The sequence below is a fragment of the Trachypithecus francoisi genome, unplaced genomic scaffold (genome assembly GCF_009764315.1).
Source record: "Trachypithecus francoisi isolate TF-2019V2 unplaced genomic scaffold, Tfra_2.0 Lachesis_group12, whole genome shotgun sequence".
In the NCBI taxonomy this organism is placed as follows: Eukaryota; Metazoa; Chordata; class Mammalia; order Primates; family Cercopithecidae; genus Trachypithecus; species Trachypithecus francoisi.
In genome coordinates, this window is record NW_022681457.1 from 77,638,120 (window position 1) to 77,660,289 (window position 22,170).

The 22,170-nt window shown below is 41.0% G+C and overlaps 1 protein-coding gene across 3 annotated transcripts in view; it reads left to right on the forward strand.

Annotated features, from left to right (window-relative positions):
• The first annotated feature begins 1,029 nt into the window (after positions 1 to 1,029).
• EFCAB14 (EF-hand calcium binding domain 14) overlaps positions 1,030 to 22,170 on the forward strand; it is a 43,456-nt gene continuing 22,315 nt past the window's right edge. For all 3 annotated transcript variants that reach the window (XM_033226512.1, XM_033226513.1, XM_033226514.1), the window contains exons 1-3: positions 1,030 to 2,275; positions 3,744 to 3,892; positions 12,109 to 12,254. In XM_033226512.1, the coding sequence (XP_033082403.1) occupies positions 2,091 to 2,275; positions 3,744 to 3,892; positions 12,109 to 12,254 (480 nt within the window). In that variant the 5' untranslated portion in view covers positions 1,030 to 2,090. The remainder of the gene's footprint in view (positions 2,276 to 3,743; positions 3,893 to 12,108; positions 12,255 to 22,170) is intronic.

Below are 22,170 nucleotides of genomic sequence, written 5' to 3' on the forward strand. Positions count from 1 at the left end.
GGAAAAGCTAGAGTATGCCACCTCTTAGCTTAAAGCCCCTAGTGCTTTCCCAAAGTCCTTTCAGTGATCCATAAGGCCCTAAAGCTTTGGCCTCTGATGCTTCTCTGACCTCATTTCCTATCACTCTGCTCCTTGCTCTTCTGGTCCAGCCACAACAGGTCTTCCTGGTCACTCCTTCCTGCAAACACTGCACAGCTCATTCCCTCACCTCCTCTGATAATCTCACTGAATGTTCCCTTTTCACAGAGACACTCCCCATCACCTGACCGTGTTTCAATTTTCCTAATAACACTTATAACCTCCTGACATTTAACATGTTTGCCTATTGTTGCTCTCCTCCCACTAGAGTGTAAATAAACTGCAGGAATAGATTGGCAGATAAGATACAGGATGCTCAGCTAAACTTGCATTTCACATACACAATGAATAATTTTTTAGTATGAGGATGTCCTAGATGTTGCATGGGATGTCTCAATGCTAAAAAATTGTTTGCTGTTTATCTGAAATTCAAACTTTACTGGGTGTCCTACATTTTCATTTGCTAAATCTGGCAACCCTACACAGGAAGACAAGGACCCTGGTTATTTTGTTCATGGCTGTATCCCCAGCGCTAGAACAGCTCCTGACACGTAGTAAGCTCTCAATCAATATTTATTGACTGAATGAATGTGTTCATTAATCTGAAACGCGCCTAAACTTTTACTAGCCTGTGTGAGAGCCAGAGGGGCGGAGCCTTCAGACTTCGTTAGTCCAGTTAACAACTGGGTGCCTGGGCGGCTGATGAACTTTCGAGGTAGGTCCAGCAGCTGGGTGCTTTGCCTGCCCCGCCCGCGCTCCGCAGGATGCAGAACTCCACCCGGCTCAGATGAGCAGCAGGTCCTGGAAGCCCTCCTGGGGGCGGGGCCACCCTAACCGGCGGGTGGGACCCAGCCCCAGCCAGGGCAGGGCCCCTTTAACGCCCCACCTCTCCGCCACGACTTTCGCCCCTGCGTGACGTCCCCCAGGCGGGCGACCAATGGGAGCACGGCTTACTGGCAGGCGGCGCCGGTGGCCGCTGCCAAAGGGGAAGTGATCTGGGGCTGTAGCGATGGCCCGGGTCTGGAGCCCGCGGCCGCCGCCGCCGCCGCCGCCACCAACACCAGCAACAACGTGTCGGGAGCAGCCGCGGCCGAAGCCAGAGCAGGGGCCGGAGTCGCGGCTGGAGTGGGGCCTGCGCGTGTGAGTGTCCGAGAGTTGCCCGTGCCGGAGACCTCAAACTACCGGCGAGAGCGCTTTCTGTCGGCCGAGCCGCCGTCGCCCGCAGCACCGTGTCCCCAAGGCCCAGACAGCGGGGCGGGGGTCTAGCAGGCGCGGGACTGGCTTCTCTCAGGCCGACCCTTCGAGCCGGGCTCCGGATCTTCCTCGGCCTCGGGCCTCCTTCACGTTCAGGACGGAGGCCGGAGAACGGTGATCATAACACACCCCAGCCGGCTTCCCGGGCCGGGCATTTTCTCTGCGGCCAAGCAGTGTTGGGATTGTAGCTGCTGGGAGCCCCCTCCTGCCGCCACCTGTCCTGCCAGGAAGGGACTGACGCGTTCCCACGTTCTTGCTCTGCACGTCCCACTCTCTTCCCATTCAGGAACAAGTTTCTCTTCCCTCTCTCCATTGGAAATCCTCCCCCGGAGGTCCAAAACACCTATTTTAAGCGTACCCTTCCTCAGCTCCTGGAGCACTCTTAGAAGTATTGCCTACTTATCCGGGCTGAGAATCCTTCATTTTTGACTTGGCTTTTTTTCGCCCTTTGGAAGATAAAAGGTCCCTTTCCACCCTCTACTAACAGTCTGCGCCCAAGGCCTTATCCTTTGGGGTCACCAGCTCCTTGGCCATTTCTATGTGATTTCCCCCACCCATCTGAGTTCCAGTTTCCTCTGGGCTCCAATCTCCAGTCCCTGGCGGATCTGGTCAGTCCCACCCCTAGGTGGGAGTGACCAGGGGGCTCTGGCCCAGGATCCCCAACCCTGGAAGGCAGCTCCAAGGCAGGAAGAGAATTGGGCGTCGGGTACGAACCTGGCAGCTCAGGAGTCGGGGCTCCACTTACCCCACACAAAAAGATGAAAAAGCGCAAAGAGCTCAATGCATTGATTGGTTTGGCTGGGGACAGCCGGAGAAAGAAGCCCAAGAAAGGCCCAAGCAGTCACCGCCTGCTTCGCACTGAGCCTCCCGACTCAGACTCTGAGTCCAGCTCCGAAGAGGAAGAGGAGTTCGGTGTGGTTGGAAATCGCTCTCGCTTTGCCAAGTGAGTAGTGGTGAAAAGTGGAATGGGAAGAAGGCATCTCCTTGCACTACCAAGGGGCCACATTGACAGGAAGGAGAAAGGAAGTCCTTAGGAAGAAGAAAGGGTGTAGACCTTGGAAGTCGAAGAGGGAAAAACGGTTTTAGGGAAAAGGTAAGTTCAGCTCCTGAGTGAAGAGTAAGTTAGAGACCTGTCTTTAGGCGTAGAAAGAAAATCTCCAAATCTGTGCTGGAAATGTGGACTTCGGAGAATGTGCCAAGAGTCCAGGGAGCCCTAAAGAAGCGAAGAATGGAGACAGAGGAGCAGAGCAGCTTTGGAGACCAGACCTTTTAAAACAGTGTAGAACAAAGGAGAAACAGAGACTTTAAGACTGCAAATTATTTCGTTTTTGCACTCTTGATGATTCTGAATATTGGTGATGGGGAAATATGGTGAGAGAGATACTGTAGGAAGTATGAGCCTTGAGAGTAGGTGGGGTTGGGGGGGCAAAAGAAGAGACATCATTTTCCCTAGCCATTCATAGGTGTAGAGACCACTAGGCAAATCAAGTAGTAAGATTTGAGGACATTGGGATTGGGGCTCAGGGTGGGAAAGAACCAAAGGGAACTTTAAAAACGCCCTTGGACTCTGTGGAAGCACACTAAAAGAAAAGAGGATTCTGCTGAAGACGTGGAAACAATGGCTAGGCAGAAGGTCAGGGTGCTGACATTGAATGGTTGGTTGGTTTAAAATGTCTTGTTTTGTTAAAGGAAGAGTTTGATTTCTAATGAGCTTTGTCAACTTAGGCTGTTAAGGGCAATCCTGGGTTTGGGTTATGAAGGTCTGATGAAGTGTTAACTTCATCAGAAGATACCTGGAGTAGTTACCCTGCTAAGTTAGTTTAGACCTTGAAAGTTGGTTGATGTTTTGTGTGAAATCTAGCCCCTTCTGTGTTTCCTTACTTCTGAGCCAATAAGCTAGAATATACCAGGTGTCCACTTACAACTACAGATCCTGTTTCTTTCATTTCTTTTGCAGTAAAACTTGCTCAAACGTTTATAAAGTTTCAGGAAACTGAAACAAGATTCCCCGGAGTGAGTGAGTATGCATTTGAGAGAGAGAAATCAATAGGCAAATTACAGTGCAGAGATGGAATCGCAGAGAAACATTGGTCTTTACACTTTTGTGACCTGAGCTTGTATTCAAAGACCTCTCTCCTGATGATGACAGCTGCAGTGCCTTTACGTTCTTCCTTTTACCTGCAGGAGCTCCCTCTGTTTTATGTGACGTTTGAAACCTTTGTACCCAGTAGATGAACCCTTAATAGGTCATATTATTTATTCATTTAAGTGCTTTACCCTACCTTCCCTGCTTAATTCACTGGTTATTCATTTAGAGGAGATAATTGCATGGCAAAACGTGTACTATTTCTAATAAAGCTATACCCCATAATCACTTCTGTACTCATGGTTGAATTTGTCCTCTTGAGCAGGGGAGACTATTTACGATGCTGCAAGATCTGTTATCCGCTCTGTGGTTTTGTCATCCTTGCTGCCTGTGTTGTGGCCTGTGTTGGCTTGGTGTGGATGCAGGTTGCTCTCAAGGAGGATCTGGATGCCCTCAAGGAAAAATTTCGAACAAGTAAGTGGTTACTTTTTTTTTTTTTTTTTTTGAGACAGGGTCTTGCTCTGTTGCCCAGGCTGGAGTACAGTGGTACAATCTCTGCTCACTGCAACATCCGCCACCCAGGTTCAAGTGATTCTTGTGGTCAGCCTTCCGAGTAATGCCCAGCTAATTGTTTTGTATTTTTAGTAGAGACAGTTTCACCATGTTGGCCAGGCTGGTCTCAAACTCCTGACCTCAGTTGGTCCGCCCACCTCGGCCTCCCAAAGTGCTAGGATTACAGGCATGAGCCACCGTGCCCGGCAGTGGTCTCTCTTTTCAGGGTGTAATTTTGGACTCCTTTCCAGGTTCTGGGACAAAGTCAACCATGCTGAACGAAGAGTTTTTCTCATTCTAGTGAAGCAATTACACATTCCTCTCAGTATTTTTATACTCTTTTTGAGCTGTCTGCTTGAATGTTGTAACACTTATTTGTTTTTAAACTCACAAATAAAAGGCAGTGCTTATGCACCAGCAGGACAAGTAATATCTGAAATAATGGCATTGCAGTAAATGCTTAGCGTGCAGAAGGCAAGAGACTCCTACCCCTAGGATAGGAGTCTAGAACTTCGTGTAACCTCTACTTATAGCTTGCATCTCCCCAAGTATAAAGTGACAATGACAACACTGAGCTATTCCTTCTACCTCACAGGGCCATTTGAGAAAGAATGTGGGAGCATCTGTCAAACGATTGCCTCTTTAGAAAGACCAAATAAGAGCATAGGAATGGGCAATAATAAGAGTAGCTAACATTTGTGGAAGGCCTACTGTGTGCCAAGTCTCAAATCATTTTCTTTACAAAATAATCCCGTGAGATGGCTATTTTTATTATCTTGTGCTCTTAGAAGGATTAAGCAATTTGTTCAGTGATTAAGTATGAAAGAGCTGAGCATCTTCTTGCCCCTTGCTGCCCGAGTTCACATTTATAACACTACTATCTGCGCCACTGTTCCCAGTGGCCTTGTAAGCCTACGCACATTTATTCAAGTGCCTACAAATCTCTTTGATATCAACTTGGTCAGTAATCTAAAAGAAGTTTAGTAGAAGAAACAGGAAGAACTGGTTTTCTGCATACTTACCAGTTTTCAAGCTTAGAGCAAGGACTGATAGATTTCTCTCCTTAGCTGTGCTTATACTGGTAACATGATCTGTTTCAAGAAAAAAAAATTAAATACCATTAATGAGTGTTATCATTTTAAAGTTTTAGGAAACTTGCACTAATTTACATATTCATGAAGGGCTTACAACAACCATACCTACTTTGAACGCTATCCAACTGTCAGAAATGTTTATCTCATGAATGAGTTTTAAAGTTTAAGGAGGTTTTCAAGTCATAGAGTTTTATATATTCTAAATTGTAAAGTTGTATTTTACACATCCAAATTACTTTTTCATTTATTTTCTTTTTTTTTTTTTTTTTTTTTTTTTGAGATAAGGTCTTGCTCTATCACCCAAGCCGGAGTGCAGTGGCATCTGGCTCATTGCAGCCTTGACCTCATGGGCTCAAGCAGTCCTCCCGTGTCAGCACCCCACACTCCCAACCCCAGTAGCTGAAACTACAAGCACGTACCACCCTCTGCTAATTTTCGTATGTTTGTAAAAGACAGGGTTTTGCTATGTTGCCCAGACTGGTCTCAAACTCCTGGGCTCGAGTGATCTGCCTGCCTCAGCCTCCCGAAGTGCTGGAATTACAACTGTAAGCCACTGTACTCGGCCCAAATTACTTTTTCCAAAAGGTATGTTTGCACAGTAGCTTTGACTGGATTTAACAAATTTTTTTTTTGCTTTTTTTTTTTTTTAGCAACACTGAAATTTTTGGCTCTAGGTTTCAAGGGTTAATCTTCTAAACAAAGGCACCAGTTTCAACTTAATCACAAAATATCCTAACCTTAATAGCATGAGCACACCAGGAAACTGACCACAAGGCTTTCTCAAGGTCATAAAGAAATCTGGCTCCAGAATTGGAGTTCTTACTTTCCATCTTAAGCCTAGAAGATTACAATATCCTCACTTTCCCATCTGAAGCCTAGAAGATTACCATATCCCAACTTCTCTTGGCTGCCTACAGTTGCTCAAGTTTTGAACCCAGCCTAAGAACAGCTAATTTTTAGTGTGTTAATGATATTTCTAGTGATGTTGCTTTGAAACAAACGAACAAAAGTTAAAATACTAACTTTGGTTTTCTTCTGAGTTTCTGATTCTGGTGATGGAGATTCAGTATGCCACAATTCTCTGCCAGAATCCTAACCTGGATTACCAATTTTTGGAGTATGGTATAAGAAACAATGAGATATGTACCCCATAGTTATTTTTCCTCCTTTATAGTTGTCCTTGCAATATTGCACAGTGTCTCTAAGGCCAATTTTTTCTTTATATGTAAGTAGTAAGCATAACTTGGAAACTAGGTTCTCAGAAACAGTGTTCAACCATAAATCATCTGTCTGTGCCGTCATCTCTCTGTAATTAGTTTATTGGGTCGCCTAACTACAGCCTTGCAGTTAGTTAGACTTGTAGTTGAGCTATAGGCTTGTGATGTAGCTTGTTTTGATCACATATAGCAATTATTTATTTATATATTTCAAAACATTGCTCAATTCACGCATCCAGGGATTCCTGTTTCTGACTGCTCTGCACCTGTGTTTACGGGATACTTATGTAATTTATAGGGTTAGCTGAGCTTTTCAGGTAATGTCTTTGGGAATGCAAACAAAGTACTACATTTTAAAAATAGACCAGGTACATGTAATAGACCTGGCAATCAGTCAACAAATATTTATTGAACACTTGTTAATACCAATCCCTGGAAATACTATACTGTCTTCAGGAGATGTCAAGAATTATACCCTGGACTGCAGACCCTGCTTTCTACCACTGAGCCACATTCTCCTAGGACCCTGACTACATTTGTCAGCAAGCTGAATGAAGCACATTTGGAATTGTCAGTCCAGCTGCTTTGTTGGCTTTGATTTGCTACAATAGAAATGCCAGCACCTGCAATGTCTTCCTGACATTGCAAAGCAGGACTTCCTGAGGGAGGGTAGGGGATGGGGTATAGACAGTCCATAGGCTAAACCATTATAGACTACTTGGGAGTTTTTTTGTGAGAACCAGCATCTTGACTAAATGGAACCAATCTTGTTAGGTTTAAATAATCATTCTTTGAATTATGCTTCTTTTTTGGTTTTTTTTTTGGTTGGTTAGTTGGTTAGTTGGTTGTTTTTGAGGTGGAGTTTTGCTCTTGTCACCAAGACTAGAGTGCAATGGCACGATCTTGACTCACTACAACCTCTGCCTCCCAGGTTCAAGTGCTTCTCCTGCCACAGCCTCCTGAGTAGTTGGGATTACAGGTGCATGCCACCACACGCAGCTAATTTTTTTTTTTTGGTAGAGACAGGGTTTCACCTTGTTGGCCAGGCTGGTCTCGAAACTCCTGACCTCAGGTAATTCACTCATCTCAGCCTCCCAAAGTGCTGGGATTACAGGCCTGAGCCACCACACCCTGCCTAAATATATTTTTTAAGGTTAATTTTTTTTTCTTGTTTTTCAAGAAGACAGTGGGATTCACGAATTTGGATAAGACCACCTGCTTGTCTGGCTTTAATACCTTTTTGAGAAATCTAGAACTTCTTGATTTTATTTCTATAAATTTTCCAAGACACTTGCAAGGAAAGGAAGAAGGATTGCTGAAATACCTGAAATAGAAAGCAAAGCAGATAGGCTTTTTTTTTTTTTTTTTTTTTTCAGTCAAAGAGAAACTTGATCCTTAAGCTAAAAGTACTGACTTGCCCTGAAACTCTTAGCTCAGTACTCTTTTTTCCAAAACCAGATACTTCAAAAGACCTCCACAGTTGTTCTAAGGAAGATTCTATTCTAAACCATCCTTTTCTGTCACTCAACTATGGAACACTTGAGTAAATGAAAAGAAATTTGGAAGAGTATAAATAAATGTGGAAAGTGTAAATAAATCAGGCACCTCCTCTTCTGTCCATACAGACAAAGTAGTGACTTGGTCATTTAGCGCAGAACTTAAAAATGGTCTTGTGCTAACGAGGGCATTGGGGATATAGGTATCTGTGACCTCTGAAGTGTAGTAGAAAAAGTACTGGTCCTAGGAGCAGCAGGTTTGACTTCTTGAATTCTGGCTTTGCAAAACTAGCTGTAAAACTTAGACAAGTCACTTATGGGCCTTCATTTTCTCATCTATAAAATATAAAGATGTATTTGTGCTACCAAAGCACTTTGGGCATTCCTCTGTCATAACATCAGTCACACTGTATAGTAATTCTGTGACCATGCCTGGCTCCCCACTAGACTGAGAGCTTCAGGGTCTTTTGTATATACTGGTACCCATGCAGGGCTGGGCACATGGTGGGGGCTTAATAGCAAGTTGTTGAATAATTAATACATAAAAGTTTATTGCAAACTGGAAAGACATTGTATAACTATAAAACATAGTTTATTTTATATTTAATCCTGTCAACATTATGTTTACTGTTTGGTATATGTTGACATTTTTCCATTTCCTCATCTTAAAGATTAGGGAATCAAAAGAACTAGGTACGTTATTTTGAGCATTAACATACAAAATTTTAAATTATTTGCTTCCTATATTGGGAAAACATGAATTAGTAATCATAAGTTATTTGTTTGTTTGCTACACTTCCATTTATGTAATAAATGTACCTCTACTTGGCTTGCCTCTCCTAAAAAGCTCCAAACCAGGTAATCATTGTGATCCCCTCTTGGCTCATACAATCCTCAGGATCCAGAATATTTTCAGGGCTGGTCAGCTTTATATGTTTATTAGTTAATAATTGTAACCCAGGTTATTTATGTATTTGTCTATTTCCTCTTCCACTCCCACCTCCTAGTTCGTGCATATAGACTGCAGGAAAGAGAGACTTTGCCCCTTGCCCCTTTTGGGTACCTGAGTATGGCAGATGTTTGTTGAGTGAGTTCTTCTTTATAACCTAACTGAAAATGTGTAGGAAATTCAGTGAAATGAATTTAGACTGGCTGGTAAAATGTTTTCACTGTATGAGATAGATATATTCCTGTAAACCATGTGTAAATCAAGTGCTATATTAAAAGCACCTGCTGGAAACTACTGGGCAAAAGAAAATCGGTATGTGGAAGACATCCACACCCCCATGTTTATTATAGCATTATTCGCAATAGCCAATATATGGAATAACCTAGTGTCCAACAGCAGATGGATGAAGAAAATGTAGTATATATACACAGTAGAATACTATTCAGCCATAAAAAAGAATGAAATCCTGTCATTCTCGGCAATAAGGATGGAACTGAAGGACATTGTTAAGTGAAATGAGCTGGGAACGGAAAGTTAAACACTATGTGTTCTCACTCATATGTGGAAGATAAGAAAAGTTTATCTCACTGGGTGTGGTGACTCACGCCTGTAATCCCAGCAACTAAGGACGCCGAGGCAGAAGGATCACTTGAGCCCAGGGGTTTGAGACCAGTACAGGGAAGCATAGCAAGACACCATCTCTTAAAAAGTTAAGGCATGGTGGTGCAAGCTTGTAGTCCCAGCTATTCAGGAGGCTGAGGGAGAAGGATCACTTGAGCCCGGGAGTTTGAGGCTGCAGTGAGCTGTGATCATGCCACTGCCCTTCAGCCTGGGTAACAGAGAGAGACCTCATGTCTAAACAAAATAAAAATATATTTCAAAAAAATTTGATTCTATAGAAGTAAAAAAATACAACAGGATACTAGAGGCTGAGAAGAGTAGGGGAAGAAAGGATAGGGAGAGATTGGTTAAAGGATGAAAAATTACAGCTAGATAGGAGGAGAAAGTTCTAGTGTTATGTACCACTGTAGCATGACTAGAGTTAACACTAGATAGTTCCAAATAGCTATAAGGAAGATATCAAATATTCCCGACACAAAGAAATGATAAATGTTTGAGATGATGGATATGCTGATTACTCTGATCTGATCACTATACATTATATGTATGGAAACATTGCTGTGTACCCTATAAATATGTATAATTACCGAATATCAATTTTTTTAAATGTTAAAGCATGTAGGAAGTCTGTCATTATAATGAAACCCTTTGGCAAACATTTTTGGAAAATGAGGAAATATATCTCATTTCTTTTAATTATTCTGAATTTTCAATAGTGAGCTTGCTTAAAATAAGGATACCACCATTACTCCTCATTTTGTGGGGGATCTTGCTATTCAATGTGTTTGGGTTTTTATTTGGTTTTGTTTGTTTGTTTGTTTGTTTGTTTGTTTGTTCGTTTTTGAGATGGAATCTAGCTCCAGCCGCATAGGCTGGAGTGCGGTGGCGAGATCTTGGCTCACCGCAAACTCCTCCCAGGTTCAAGGATTCTCCTTCCTCAGCCTCCCGGGTAGCTGGGATTACAGGTGTGCCACCACACCTGGCTAATTTTTGTATTTTTAGTAGAGAGGGGGTTTCGCCATGTTGACCAGGCTGGTCTGAAACTCCTTACCTCAGGTGATCCACCCACCTCGGCCTCCCAAAGTGCTAGGGTTATAGGCGTGAGCCACCGCACCCAACCTGGGTTATGTGTTGAGGGTTTTTTTGTTTCACTTAATAGTATAACATTAACTCCATTTCATACCCTACAATTATTTCACAGAGCAAGCATTTGAACCCTTCTGTATACCTGGCTCTGTGCTGGCTGCTGGAAATGCATACCCAAGTTAGATCTAGTCTTTGTCCTCAAGCCTCTCACCATGTGGTAGAGGAGACAGATGAGTAAAGTTACAGCACCACATGTTAAGTGCTTGGTAGAATTTGGAGTGGAAAGAGGTTCAGTGGTCCAAGGGTCCTGGCTGTTGATGCTGACTATTAAAAGGAATTAACTGGGCCAAATGGTAGAAATAAAGAAGAGACAAGCCAAGGGCATCTAGGCAGAAACCATAGCATGTGCAAGGGCCATGAGGCTTCAGAGGTTAGTGTGTCAGGAAGATCTGCTTGACCACAAGTAGGTTGAAGAGGTAGGTAAAGTGATGAGAAATGTAATTGGAAGTTAAGCAAAGGCCAGATATTTATTCAGGTGGTAAATATTGATTGAGTGCGTAAAATGTGTCAGGAGTGTTCTAAGTGTAGAAATGAACAAAATACTACGTGAACAAATGAACAAAATGTAGCTAACCGTGCAAAAATGAACAAAAAAGTCTTTTAGGAAGTTGTTTTATATGGCTCTTTTATGCCAGTTTCTAGTTTTAAGGAAGCATATAATAACTAAGGCAGTCTGTGGCTTAAAAAAAAAAAAAAAAAAAAAAAGGATGTAGATTTTATTCTGGAGGACTAGCCATGATTAATATTTTATTCTCTATGAAAAGGGAAAATACTCTTTAAAGAAAGAAGAGAAAGCATTGTTTCAGGCCTCTACCTTCAGACTGGCAAATCCCTAAACCATTCAGGAGCTATTGTTTCCCAAAAAAAAAGGCCAAATATCACACTACTTCACCTAGCATATTCTTTTATCTTCTATTTCATTTTGAGTTTTGGGGTGATTTAAGACTTAAGAAAATACAGTTTACTATTTATGAAAAACATTAAAAATCTTAGTCCTCATAACAGCTTTCAAAAGATGGTAAGACCTCCCTCTTGCAGTTGACTAAGGTGGAAAAAATAGATTTAAGCATTTAGAAATATAACTTACAATCTCACCTTGAGCATTAGTAGAATAAGATTTATAAATCTTAATTGACTAATCTAAAAACTCCTTAACTGAGTTGGTCAGTAGTACTTAGCATTTATCATCTATTATATATGCCTGGCCAGCTGTGTTAAGTGCTTTACAGCCATTCTCTCACTTAATATTAACAATCCTGTGAAGTATATTTTATCACTGTATTACAGATGAGGAAACTGAGCTCTAAGAATTTGAGTAATTTGCTCAAGATCATAGTAAGTCACAGAGTTGAGATTCAAAGGCAACTCTTTCTGCTCACATTCTGTTGTGAGTTTTAGTTAGCTAACTTTGAAAGTTGCATTGCCAGTAGTGAAATAGCCCCAGTTAAAATGAGAGCTTTAGTGTAAAAGATATATATTCACATAAACCAAAGAACAATTTCAGAATGAACTTTTATTAATCCATCTTCTTTCCTACTGCTTGATGATTTTTTTCATCTTAGGACCATGAGGGCACTTTATGCTAGTTATGATTGTTCTTATTTTGTCTTTTTAGTGGAATCTAATCAGAAAAGCTCATTCCAAGAAATCCCCAAACTTAATGAAGAACTACTCAGCAAGCAAAAACAGCTTGAGAAGATTGAATCTGGAGAGATGGGTTTGAACAAAGTCTGGATAAACATCACAGAAATGAATAAGCAGGTATGAAAAGTTTGATTTTTTGCTGTGTAAGCTATGAATATTTGTTTGGTTGTTTAGTATGAATACGGTATAGGGAATTGTAGGTATAGGGAATTCATTTCAGATTGTTTTACTTTTTGAAATGGGGTTTTGCATACTGTAATCCCAGCATGTTAAAGTCAGGTAAAACAGTTATGAATTTACCAAATATTTAAAATGTTAATCCTTTCTGCAAAAGAAAATAATTCTACTAAATATAGCAGTTGAGAAAAAGTTGGAAGTTTCTTGAGTCACCCTTTCCTACAGAGTAGAGTAGGTGTCAAATAAAACAGGAGTGTCATCTAACCCCCAAGAAAAGTGGATAACCCATTTTTATTAGCTAATGAGAGCTTATTTCATTTGAGTTTACAAAATCTGGAAATGATCAGCAGTAGTCATTCGAAGAATAGCTTAGGAGTGGGTGATGGAGTTGGTTAAATACCTTGGTCAGTCAAGTAAGCCTAGATAGAGCATAAACTTTTCCAGTCCCTAAATTGACCAGAGTTGAGTAGACATCGATTCCAGAAGTGGGACTCTGCCAGAGAAAAAGGGCTTATTCTAAGAATGTTGATCAAACATCTTGTATGTATTGTATGGATACTGTATTTGTCACAGGGTAACTATAGCCCCATCCCTAGTTTTTCCAGTTTAGTTAGGAAATGTATACGTGTAGAAAAGAAAAGTCAAGTACCAGATGAATGACACATGCAAAGTGCTTAAAACTAGATATTATTTTTCTTGGGGCTAAGAAGGTATTGTCTTCTTCAGAGTAGAATCACAAAGTTCAGAATGAGCCAGTAGTGACAAGGAGCGCTGTGCTAGAAGAAAGCGCTTGCAAATATCTCTGAAGCCACACCTTTCAGCAATGGTCCAGGAGTGGGGCAATTCAGCACTTAAGACCAATGATAAATAGTGTGGGGCAGTGGCTTCCAAACTTTTGCCTGGAACCTGCAGTAAAAAATGTTTTACATCATTACCCAGTAAACGCATACATACCGATTTGTAACTGGCATAAATGTTTCTGAAACAGTAGCTCACCCTTAATATGTATGGTGCCTTATGCCACTTTCCATTCAGTTCTATTTAATCTTTCAGAATTATTCATGAAATAATTCATGAGTTACAGCCCCTGGTATTTACTATCTGTCCTTTACTCTTGGACTCTAAGTAATTAGAGAAAAGCAGGTATTCACCCCTTTTTTGCAAAAAGGGTAGGAGAAATTGGCCTTGCCTACATTCATACAGCAAATTACATCAGGTGAAAGTAGACCACATTGAAGCACTGAAAGATAGTCAGCATCTCTCCTGGGGCAAACTGGGATTCCATGTAAGTAGCCAGTCATACAGTTTGCCATTCTGAGAGGAGGATGATACTGTTCAGCATGAAAAGGCAAAGTCAGCTATCTATTTTTCATCTCAGTCTTGTAAGCTGACATTATGGGAAGAGTCAAAGGGGATATTGGTACGTGGTGAGAGAACACAGATAGATTTTCAAATTTTTGGTACATATGTTGGTTTCTGAGTTCTCTTTAACCAGGAAACTAGACACAAAAGAATCATTTTATTCTTAGCCTGCCATTATTTTTAATGCAGGAAGCACCTGAGAATGCAGATACAGTAAATCTCAATGTCATTGATAGGTTTTTGGAAACTGTGAACTTAAGTAAATAGCATATGATGAAACCAGTTTTATCATAGGCTAATTAATATAAACAGGACTTAAGGCCAGGTGTGGTGGCTCACACCTGTAATCCCAACACTTTGGGAGGCCAAGGTGGGAGAATCACTTGATCCCAGGAGTTCCAGATCAGCCTGGGCAACAAAGCAAGACCCTGTCTCTACAAAAAATAATTAGCCAGGCATGGTGGCGTACACCTTTAGTCCCAGCGACTGAGGAGTCTGAAGCAGGAGGATTGCTTGAGCCTTGGAGTTTGAAGCTGCAGTGAGCTATGATCGTGTCACTGCACTCTAGCCTGGGCAACAGAGCAAGACCCTGTCTCAAAAAAAAAAAAAAAAAGTTAAATTCCTAGGGCACATTTCTGGTCACACAAAAAAAATCACTAAACTTCTAGATAAAGACCAAAACACTTCTAATATTCAGCATTGAAATAAATGTGAGTGATACATTTACAAAAGATTAATAAAAGCAAGTAAAATAATTATTTACCCATTTATTTCAGTGCAGGGTCAGGTCCTGAGTGGCCAGAGCCTATCCTGGCAGCTTAGGGTGCAAAGCGGGAACCAACTCTGTACAGGACACCATCCCCATCACAGGGCTTACTCATACACATGCTCACACTCAGACTGGGACTGTTTATACATGCCAACTAACCTAACATGCACAGCTTTGTGATGTGGGAGTACCTGGAAAAAACCCACGCCGATGTGAGGAGAACATGCAAAACAGACATTGGCCCCAGCCAGGAGTCAGATTGTTTTTTTTCATCAACGTTATAACCAATGACGTTGAACAAAATATTATTCAAGGATCTGCTATAAATAGGAAAGTTTGCTTCTGTCTTAAGGCTTCATCTATGAAGCTGGAAGAGATTGCCCTGAAACCCTTTCCATTTCAGCATCAATATGCCTTCAAAGATGCTGGGACTGACTTACGAAGCCAGCCTGGTAACAGAGGACTTCTCCGTGAGCGCAGGCCCAGAAGCTTGGTGATGAGAAAGCAGAGACTTGCACTGTTTCCAAAGGGAGCTCAGTACTCTCTGTCTGAGTGGTTTTCTAAAATTAATGTTACATATCTCTGATGGTCTGTTGAAGTCAGAGGCATCTGTCCTAAACCAAAGTAGATAGAAAAATAAAAGAATATTTAACTATGTTTCTATATCTAAACATAACTGTCACTTAAGATGCTTTTAGTGGCAGTGGTTTTAGAAGCAATTCAAACTAGCTCAAACAAGAAGTTTATTATGTCACTTAACAAGAACTGTTCTTATCACAATGTAAGTTGAAGTTAATATAATCTGAAAAAAAAAACCATTAGTTTGAAAAAAAGTTAAAATCAAATCATCCTTTGAAAAAGCTTTAAATTGGGCCGGGCGCGGTGGCTCAAGCCTGTTATCCCAGCACTTTGGGAGGCCGAGACGGGTGGATCACGAGGTCAGGAGATCGAGACCATCCTGGCTAACACTGTGAAACCCCGTCTCTACTAAAAAAATACAAAAAACTAGCCAGGCGTGGTGGCGGGCGCCTGTAGTCCCAGCTACTCGGGAGGCTGAGGCAGGAGAATGGCGTAAACCCGGGAGGCGGAGCTTGCAGTGAGCTGAGATCCGGCCACTGCACTCCAGCCTGAGCGACAGAGCGAGACTCCGTCTCAAAAAAAAAAAAAAAAAAAAAAAAAAAGAAAAAGCTTTAAATTAATAGTTGAAATCTAATTTATTTTGCTGTTTTATTCATGCAACCTCTGGTTTTATACTCATTGTCTCTTGACTGTTACAGGGAGTCTCCTTCTACTTCCTTGAAGACATTATTCAACAAACATTTACCTAGCTGCTTTTATGGTGCTAGGTTTGGATACTGTCTCAATCCATTTGGGCTACTATAACAAAATATCTTAGACTATGTAACTTAAAAACAACAGGGGCTGGGAAGTCCAAGATAAGGCACAAGCAGATTTGGTGCCTGATGAAGGCTCATTATTTCATACTTGGCATTTTCTTGCTGTGTCCTCACATGGCAGAACAGAATGGGCAAACAAACTCCCTCTGACTTTTTTTTTCTTTTTCTTTTTTTTTTTTTTTTTGGAGACAGGATCTCACTCTGTCACCCAGACTGGGATGCAGTGACGCAGGCACAGCTCAGTGCAGCCTCGACCTCCTGGGCTCAAGTGATCCTCCCACCCAAGTCTCCAGAGTAGCTGGGACTATAGGCACGCACCACCATGCCTGACTAATTTTTTCTTTCTTTTTCTTTTTTTTTTTTGTAGAGACAGAGTCTCACTATTTCCCAGGCTAGTTGCGAACTCCTGCGATCAAATAATCCTTCCACCTTAGCTTCCCAAAGTGCTGGGATTACATATGTGAACCACTGCCCTCAGTTCCCTCAAGGATCTTATAATCAGATGGAGGAAACAGAAAAATAAACAATTGTAAAGCAGCCTGATAAGCAAAAAGAAATAGGTCCAAATGAGTATTGTGAGGGCATTTTTAAGTATATATCTCACCTAGACTGGGGCCAGGTGAGATTTCCTAGAGATCTTGAACTGAGTCCTGAAGGGCAAATAGGAGTTAGCCAGCTGAATTCTATAGAAAGAGAGAAGAATATTTTAGGTAGAACGTTAGTGCAGTTGATCTTCATAATTTATGAATTCTGTACTTGCTAAATTTATATGTAATCTCAAAATCTATACTTGTGGCACTTTTGCAGTCATTCACCAACACACGCATAGCAGCAAGGAATTTGAGTCACCCAACATGCATATTTACAGCTGAGTTTGAACAAGGTGACATACTGCCTTCTTGGTTCAGCTTTCATACTGTAAACAGTGTCTTTTTCACAGTGTATTTAATGCCATATTTTTTATATTTTTGTGATGTTTTTGGTGATTTCCATATTCAAAAATGTTCCTCAGGCATGGTGCTCAAGTGTTACCTATTGTTCCAAAGTGCAAGGAGACTGTGATGTGCCCTATGGAAAAATACCTGTGTTAGGCTTCTTTCAGGCTTGAGTTATGGTTCTGCAGGCTGGGGGTTCAATGCTAATGAGTCAACAATATGCATTAAATAAGATATCTTTAAACAGAAATATACATACAACAAGGTTGTGTATTGTATTGATCAGTTTTTAAAAAGTGTGAGCAGGCCGGGCACAGTGGCTCATGCCTGTAATCCCAGCACTTTGGGAGGCCAAGGTGGGAGGATCACGAGGTCAGGAGTTCGAGACCAGCCTGGCCAACATGGTGAAACCCTATCTCTACTAAAAATACAAAAAGTAGCCAGGCGTGGTGGCAAATGCCTATAATCCCAGTTACTCAAGAGGCTAAAGCAGGAGAATCGCTTGAACCCAGGAGCTGGAGGTCGTAGTGAGCCAAGATCATGCCATTGTACTCCAGCCGGGGTGACAAGAGCAAGAGTCTGTCTCCGAAAAAAAAAAAAAAAGTATGAGCAGAGGGCTCACAGCAACCTAACCTGTGTTTCCCCAAGGAGCAGTGGTTCGGTATTCACTAATTGAATGTTTGTTGCAAGTTTTCTAGAAATAACTACTACTAATAATGAGAATTGACTATATGTGCAAAAGTATAGATGAATGAAAACATGTTATGTTCAGGGGATTTTAGTCACTCATTATAGCTGCAGTATAGTTTGGTTAAAAAGGCCAGAGATAAGTAAGTCAGCAAGAGCCACATCAAGAAGGACCTTGAGTGCCCTTCTCCTATAGTACTCTGTTTAGCTCTCTTTTAGCACTCAGTCCAAATACCTTATGTGATGCTTATTTGCATATACTTCTAATTGCACTAGAAAGGCATACACTATACTCTGAGCCTTAAGCATGATGATGAAGAAAATGATGGCAGCGATGATGATGGCGATGATGGTATTGATGATAACTGCCATTCATTAAATGCTTTCTTTGTGCCAGCCATTATTAGGTGCACTGCACATGTGATCTCCTTTCTTGGCTTCTACAGTCCTATGAAGTAGGAGATGTTCTTTCCATTTTACAGATAAGAACACTGAGGTTCAAAGAAGTTAAGTAGCTTGCCCACAGTCACTCAGCTGTGTAGCAATACTAAAAGTAAAATATTCAGTTCCTGGAAGTCTCTTTCCTTTCCAGCTTCCCATGCTGTGTTACATGTTTGTAGCCCCTGTAGGATTCAGTAGGTGTTCAGTAGATAAAGTTGAAAGGATATGATGCTGAGTCCCTCCTAGGGCTAATAATCACTCATCATTGATGATTGTCTGTTTTAATAACTTTTTCTTTACTATTTAAAGGACACTTAACTTCAACCCCAAAGCAGAAAAACAGCATTTCCAACTTTATAGTATAAAATGATGTGTTAAGCAAATGGTCTACAGTAGCTATTTTTAATTTTTCTAATGAAAAGTCATGTAATATGCATATAAGTCATGACTCATATTTTGTCTGGAATATGGATTTTTCTTAATGGGTTCTATTTAATTCAACTTTTTAGACTCTTTGAATTCCAAAGTGTGACTTTTAGGTGTAAGTTCTCTAATGCCTGAGTCTGATCTGAATTCTAGAATGCAACTGTTAGAGGCCAGAGCAATTCCAGAGAAAGTAATGGGAGGGTACCTTGTCTCCATTTTATTTACATATATAAGCTTTGCTATAGTTTTCCACAGATTTTGACATTATTTTGCTGAAGAGAGGAATGCTAGAAGATGGACTCCAGCTTTGTAATTTATGGGTAAATAGCCAAGTCCTAGGGAACAGTGTGTGATCCAGGTTTTATAAGTGAGTAAGAAGACCTAAGTGATGTTTGTTACCTGGAAAGTTAATGGTCACCTCTCCAGAGCATGCTTTTGCTGTGAGGCAGCTGATACACCAGGCATAGAGTGTTTGTGGCATGGAGAAAAGTGCAGCAGCATCTTACTGATCTTACTGGCATTGGCTTTCAGCTGCTTCTTGACTTTGGGTGAAATGGCAGCTGCCAACCAGTTACCTGGCTTTTTGTGAGACCACTACCATTCCCAAGATACTTCTGATTAGCCATGCACTCTGCCATAGCCTCAGGAGGTTGGAACTTTCAGTACCTGGAAGAAGAGTTTTTACCCGAAGAACAGCTTGTCCCTTTAGGATCTGGCCAGTTGTCTGTGGAGGAAGGAGTTTGTCCCCTCAGATGGCTGAAAGGTAACCACATCATTGATAGGGGGTTAGGAATAACTGTAATCTTGCCCTTCAAACTGATCTTGAGCCAACTGTGTACATACTTTGGGGCACTAAGGAAAACATATCTGGGGCAGGACCCCTTCCTAGCATTTTATGATTGGGCATGTTACAGTGGTCTCGGAAAGCCCAGTGAGGGCATAAAAGAAAGGGTCAGCCAAGAAAACCCATCAAACCCTTTCCAAAGTTATGTGGTATCTTTTTCCTATGTGTATATTTCTTTCTCATCTTTTGTCTTTTTAAAAATGTCATAAGTAATTTGTGAGTGGATTCTTATATAAGATTTAAACTATAAAACACGTATAGAAATCCTATGAAAATTTTCCTTCAATTCCCAACTCTGTGCTCCCATCTCACATGCACACGTGTGTGCGCGCGCACACACACACACACACTCTCTCTCTCTCTCTCTCTCATGCTGCCATAGGTAATGGGTCAGTAATGTGGGCTGCATCCTTCTTCTTCTCTTTCTGTTTACAAAATCATAATAGTTTTTAATATGAATTAGCCTATGGGTTAACATGCGTGTGTATTTGTAAATAAATAAGGTCATTCAATGTGTGTTCTACAACTTGCTTTTCCACTGAATATATCCACATTCTTAGTGATACCCATTTAAATTGTTTCTACTATTTTGCTGTTACAAATAAGGAAAAATTATTTTTTTAAATGTGTTATGCATATGAGCTACTAATTTGTAAGATTTCTAGAAATGAAATTACTAAAATAAAGAATATAAACATTTCAAATTTTCATGGATATTCCTTCTTACAAGGCTTCTCTAATTTATACTCCCATAAACAGTGCATGAAAATGCCTGTTTCTATATGTCCTTTTCAAACCTGGATATCATTCATATCTTTTTAAAGGCATGGGTGAAAACCTCCTTAATGTAATTGCTTATCTTAGGAAGTTTATGGTTTGCTGAGAGTGTCTCTTTGAGCTGAGATTTCTCACCCATCTTGTTTTTAAATGAACAGATTTACAATGTTGATGATTAGTCTGGTTATTCTGGAGTCCTTATGGAGAATTGCATGTTTTAATGTTTCACTATTAAAGAACTGTCACTTATTTGATATTTCATCTGTACCAGGTACTATGCTAAGAGCTTTGATTATATATCTCATTTAATTCTCCTAGCCTGTATTGGTCATCTGTTCCTTGGTTACAAATTACCCCAACACTTAGTGTCCTAAAACAACAGTCATTTATTGTCTTACAGTTTCTATATGTCAGGAATTTGGGAGCAGCTTAGCAGACTGGTTCTGGCCAAGATCTCTAAGGCTGCAATTAAGATGTCAGCCAGGTCTTTATAACCTGAAGGTCTGACTGGGGCTGGAGGTTCCTCACTCACATGGCTTTTGGTAGGAGGCCTCAGTTCCTCCCAACATGGACTTCTCCATTCTGGGGCTACTCGAGTGTCCTCACAGCATGGCAGCTACCTTTCCCCAGTGTGACTAATCCAAGGGAGAGCAAAGAAGAAGGCATAGGACCTTTTGTGACCTAATTTCTGAAGTTGCCAGTCATTACTTCCACTTTATTTTGTTCTCTAGAAGCAAGTTACTTAAATCAGGCTACACTCTAGGAAAAGGGAATTAGGTTTCACCTCTTGAAGAGAAGAAGACTATCAAAGTTTTGAAACCATCACATGTTTTGAAACCATCACACATCCCTATAAGATAGTTGTTAAATAGTTGTTGTTGTTATTATTGTTATACTCAGTTACTGATGAAAAGAATAAGTTCACTACTTATCTAGCCTTACGTCCTACCCCCTGGCCTCTGTCTTCTACTCTGCATAGACTAGCCTTCTCAATGTCCATCCCAGACACAGAGTGTTCATTCTCAGCCATTCATTCAACAAATTCCAGTCTTTGTGTCACACATATTGTGAGAAGTAAAACAGACGTCCTTGATCACATGGAGCTTATAGTCTTATGGAAGAGAGAAACCTCAATCAAATAACCACATAAACAAATCATTGTCACTTTGAGAAGTGTTGTGAAAAGAAAGTACTCCTGAGCCTATTCATACTGTGTTCCCTATCCCCTGATGCCACCCTCACCCTTCTAACCTGGAAAGAATGTCTGCTTTGTATAAAATTCTAACTTCTGTCAGAGTCTAATTTGAGTCCTACTTCAGCGAAGCCTGTTTCTTTCAGCTTGCATTGATGTCCTTTTCTCAGAACTTTATTCAGTATCACGTTTAAAGCTTAATTATTTCTTTAATGTACTCTTGCCCTATCTCTCAGTTATATTGAAAGCTCCTTGAGGTGACAGACCTAAGTTTCCCTTAATTCTTCTACCTTCCTCACTGTTACCACCCAGTCCCAGCAAATCGTATCGTCTCTACTTCTGCTGCTACCTCTACTACCACTCAAGTCTAAACCACCATTATCTCTTGCCAAGACTACACAGATTGCCTTCTTACTGGTCTCTCCATTTCTACTGAGAGCCATAGTAGTCTTCCCACAAGGTGTCTCCATTCATGTAATTACCCCGCTTACACACCCCTTCCTATCACACCTCAAATAAAACCCATGTGCTTGTTCTGGTTTACAGAGTCCTGCCTGTTCTGGCCCTTTACTGCACAACTGGCCTCGCCGCCTACTTCTCTGTCTCTCTGTCTCTCTCACATGTACACACACATTATGAGATCCTGCCACCTAAACTTCTGTTCTCTGAATATGCCCAGCTCTTTCCTGTACTGGGGCTTTTGGTCTAGCAGTTCCCTCTTCCCTGAAATATGCTTCATCCAATCTTCATATGATTAATTCCTTATTATGATTTAGATCTTAGTTTAAATTTTATCTCCTTACAGAGGCCTCCTCAGATCAACCAATCTAAAAGTTGCTACCCAGTCACTCCTTGATAAAATAAGGTATCAAGTTACCTTATTTTAATTTTTTTCTAGTGCTTCCCACTATCTGATATTTTTCTGTATAAAAGTATCTGTCTCGTTGCACTAAAATGTAAACACTACAGGATCCCTGACATCTGTGTTGTTCACCCCTGGTGTATAATAGGGTCCAATAGTATTTG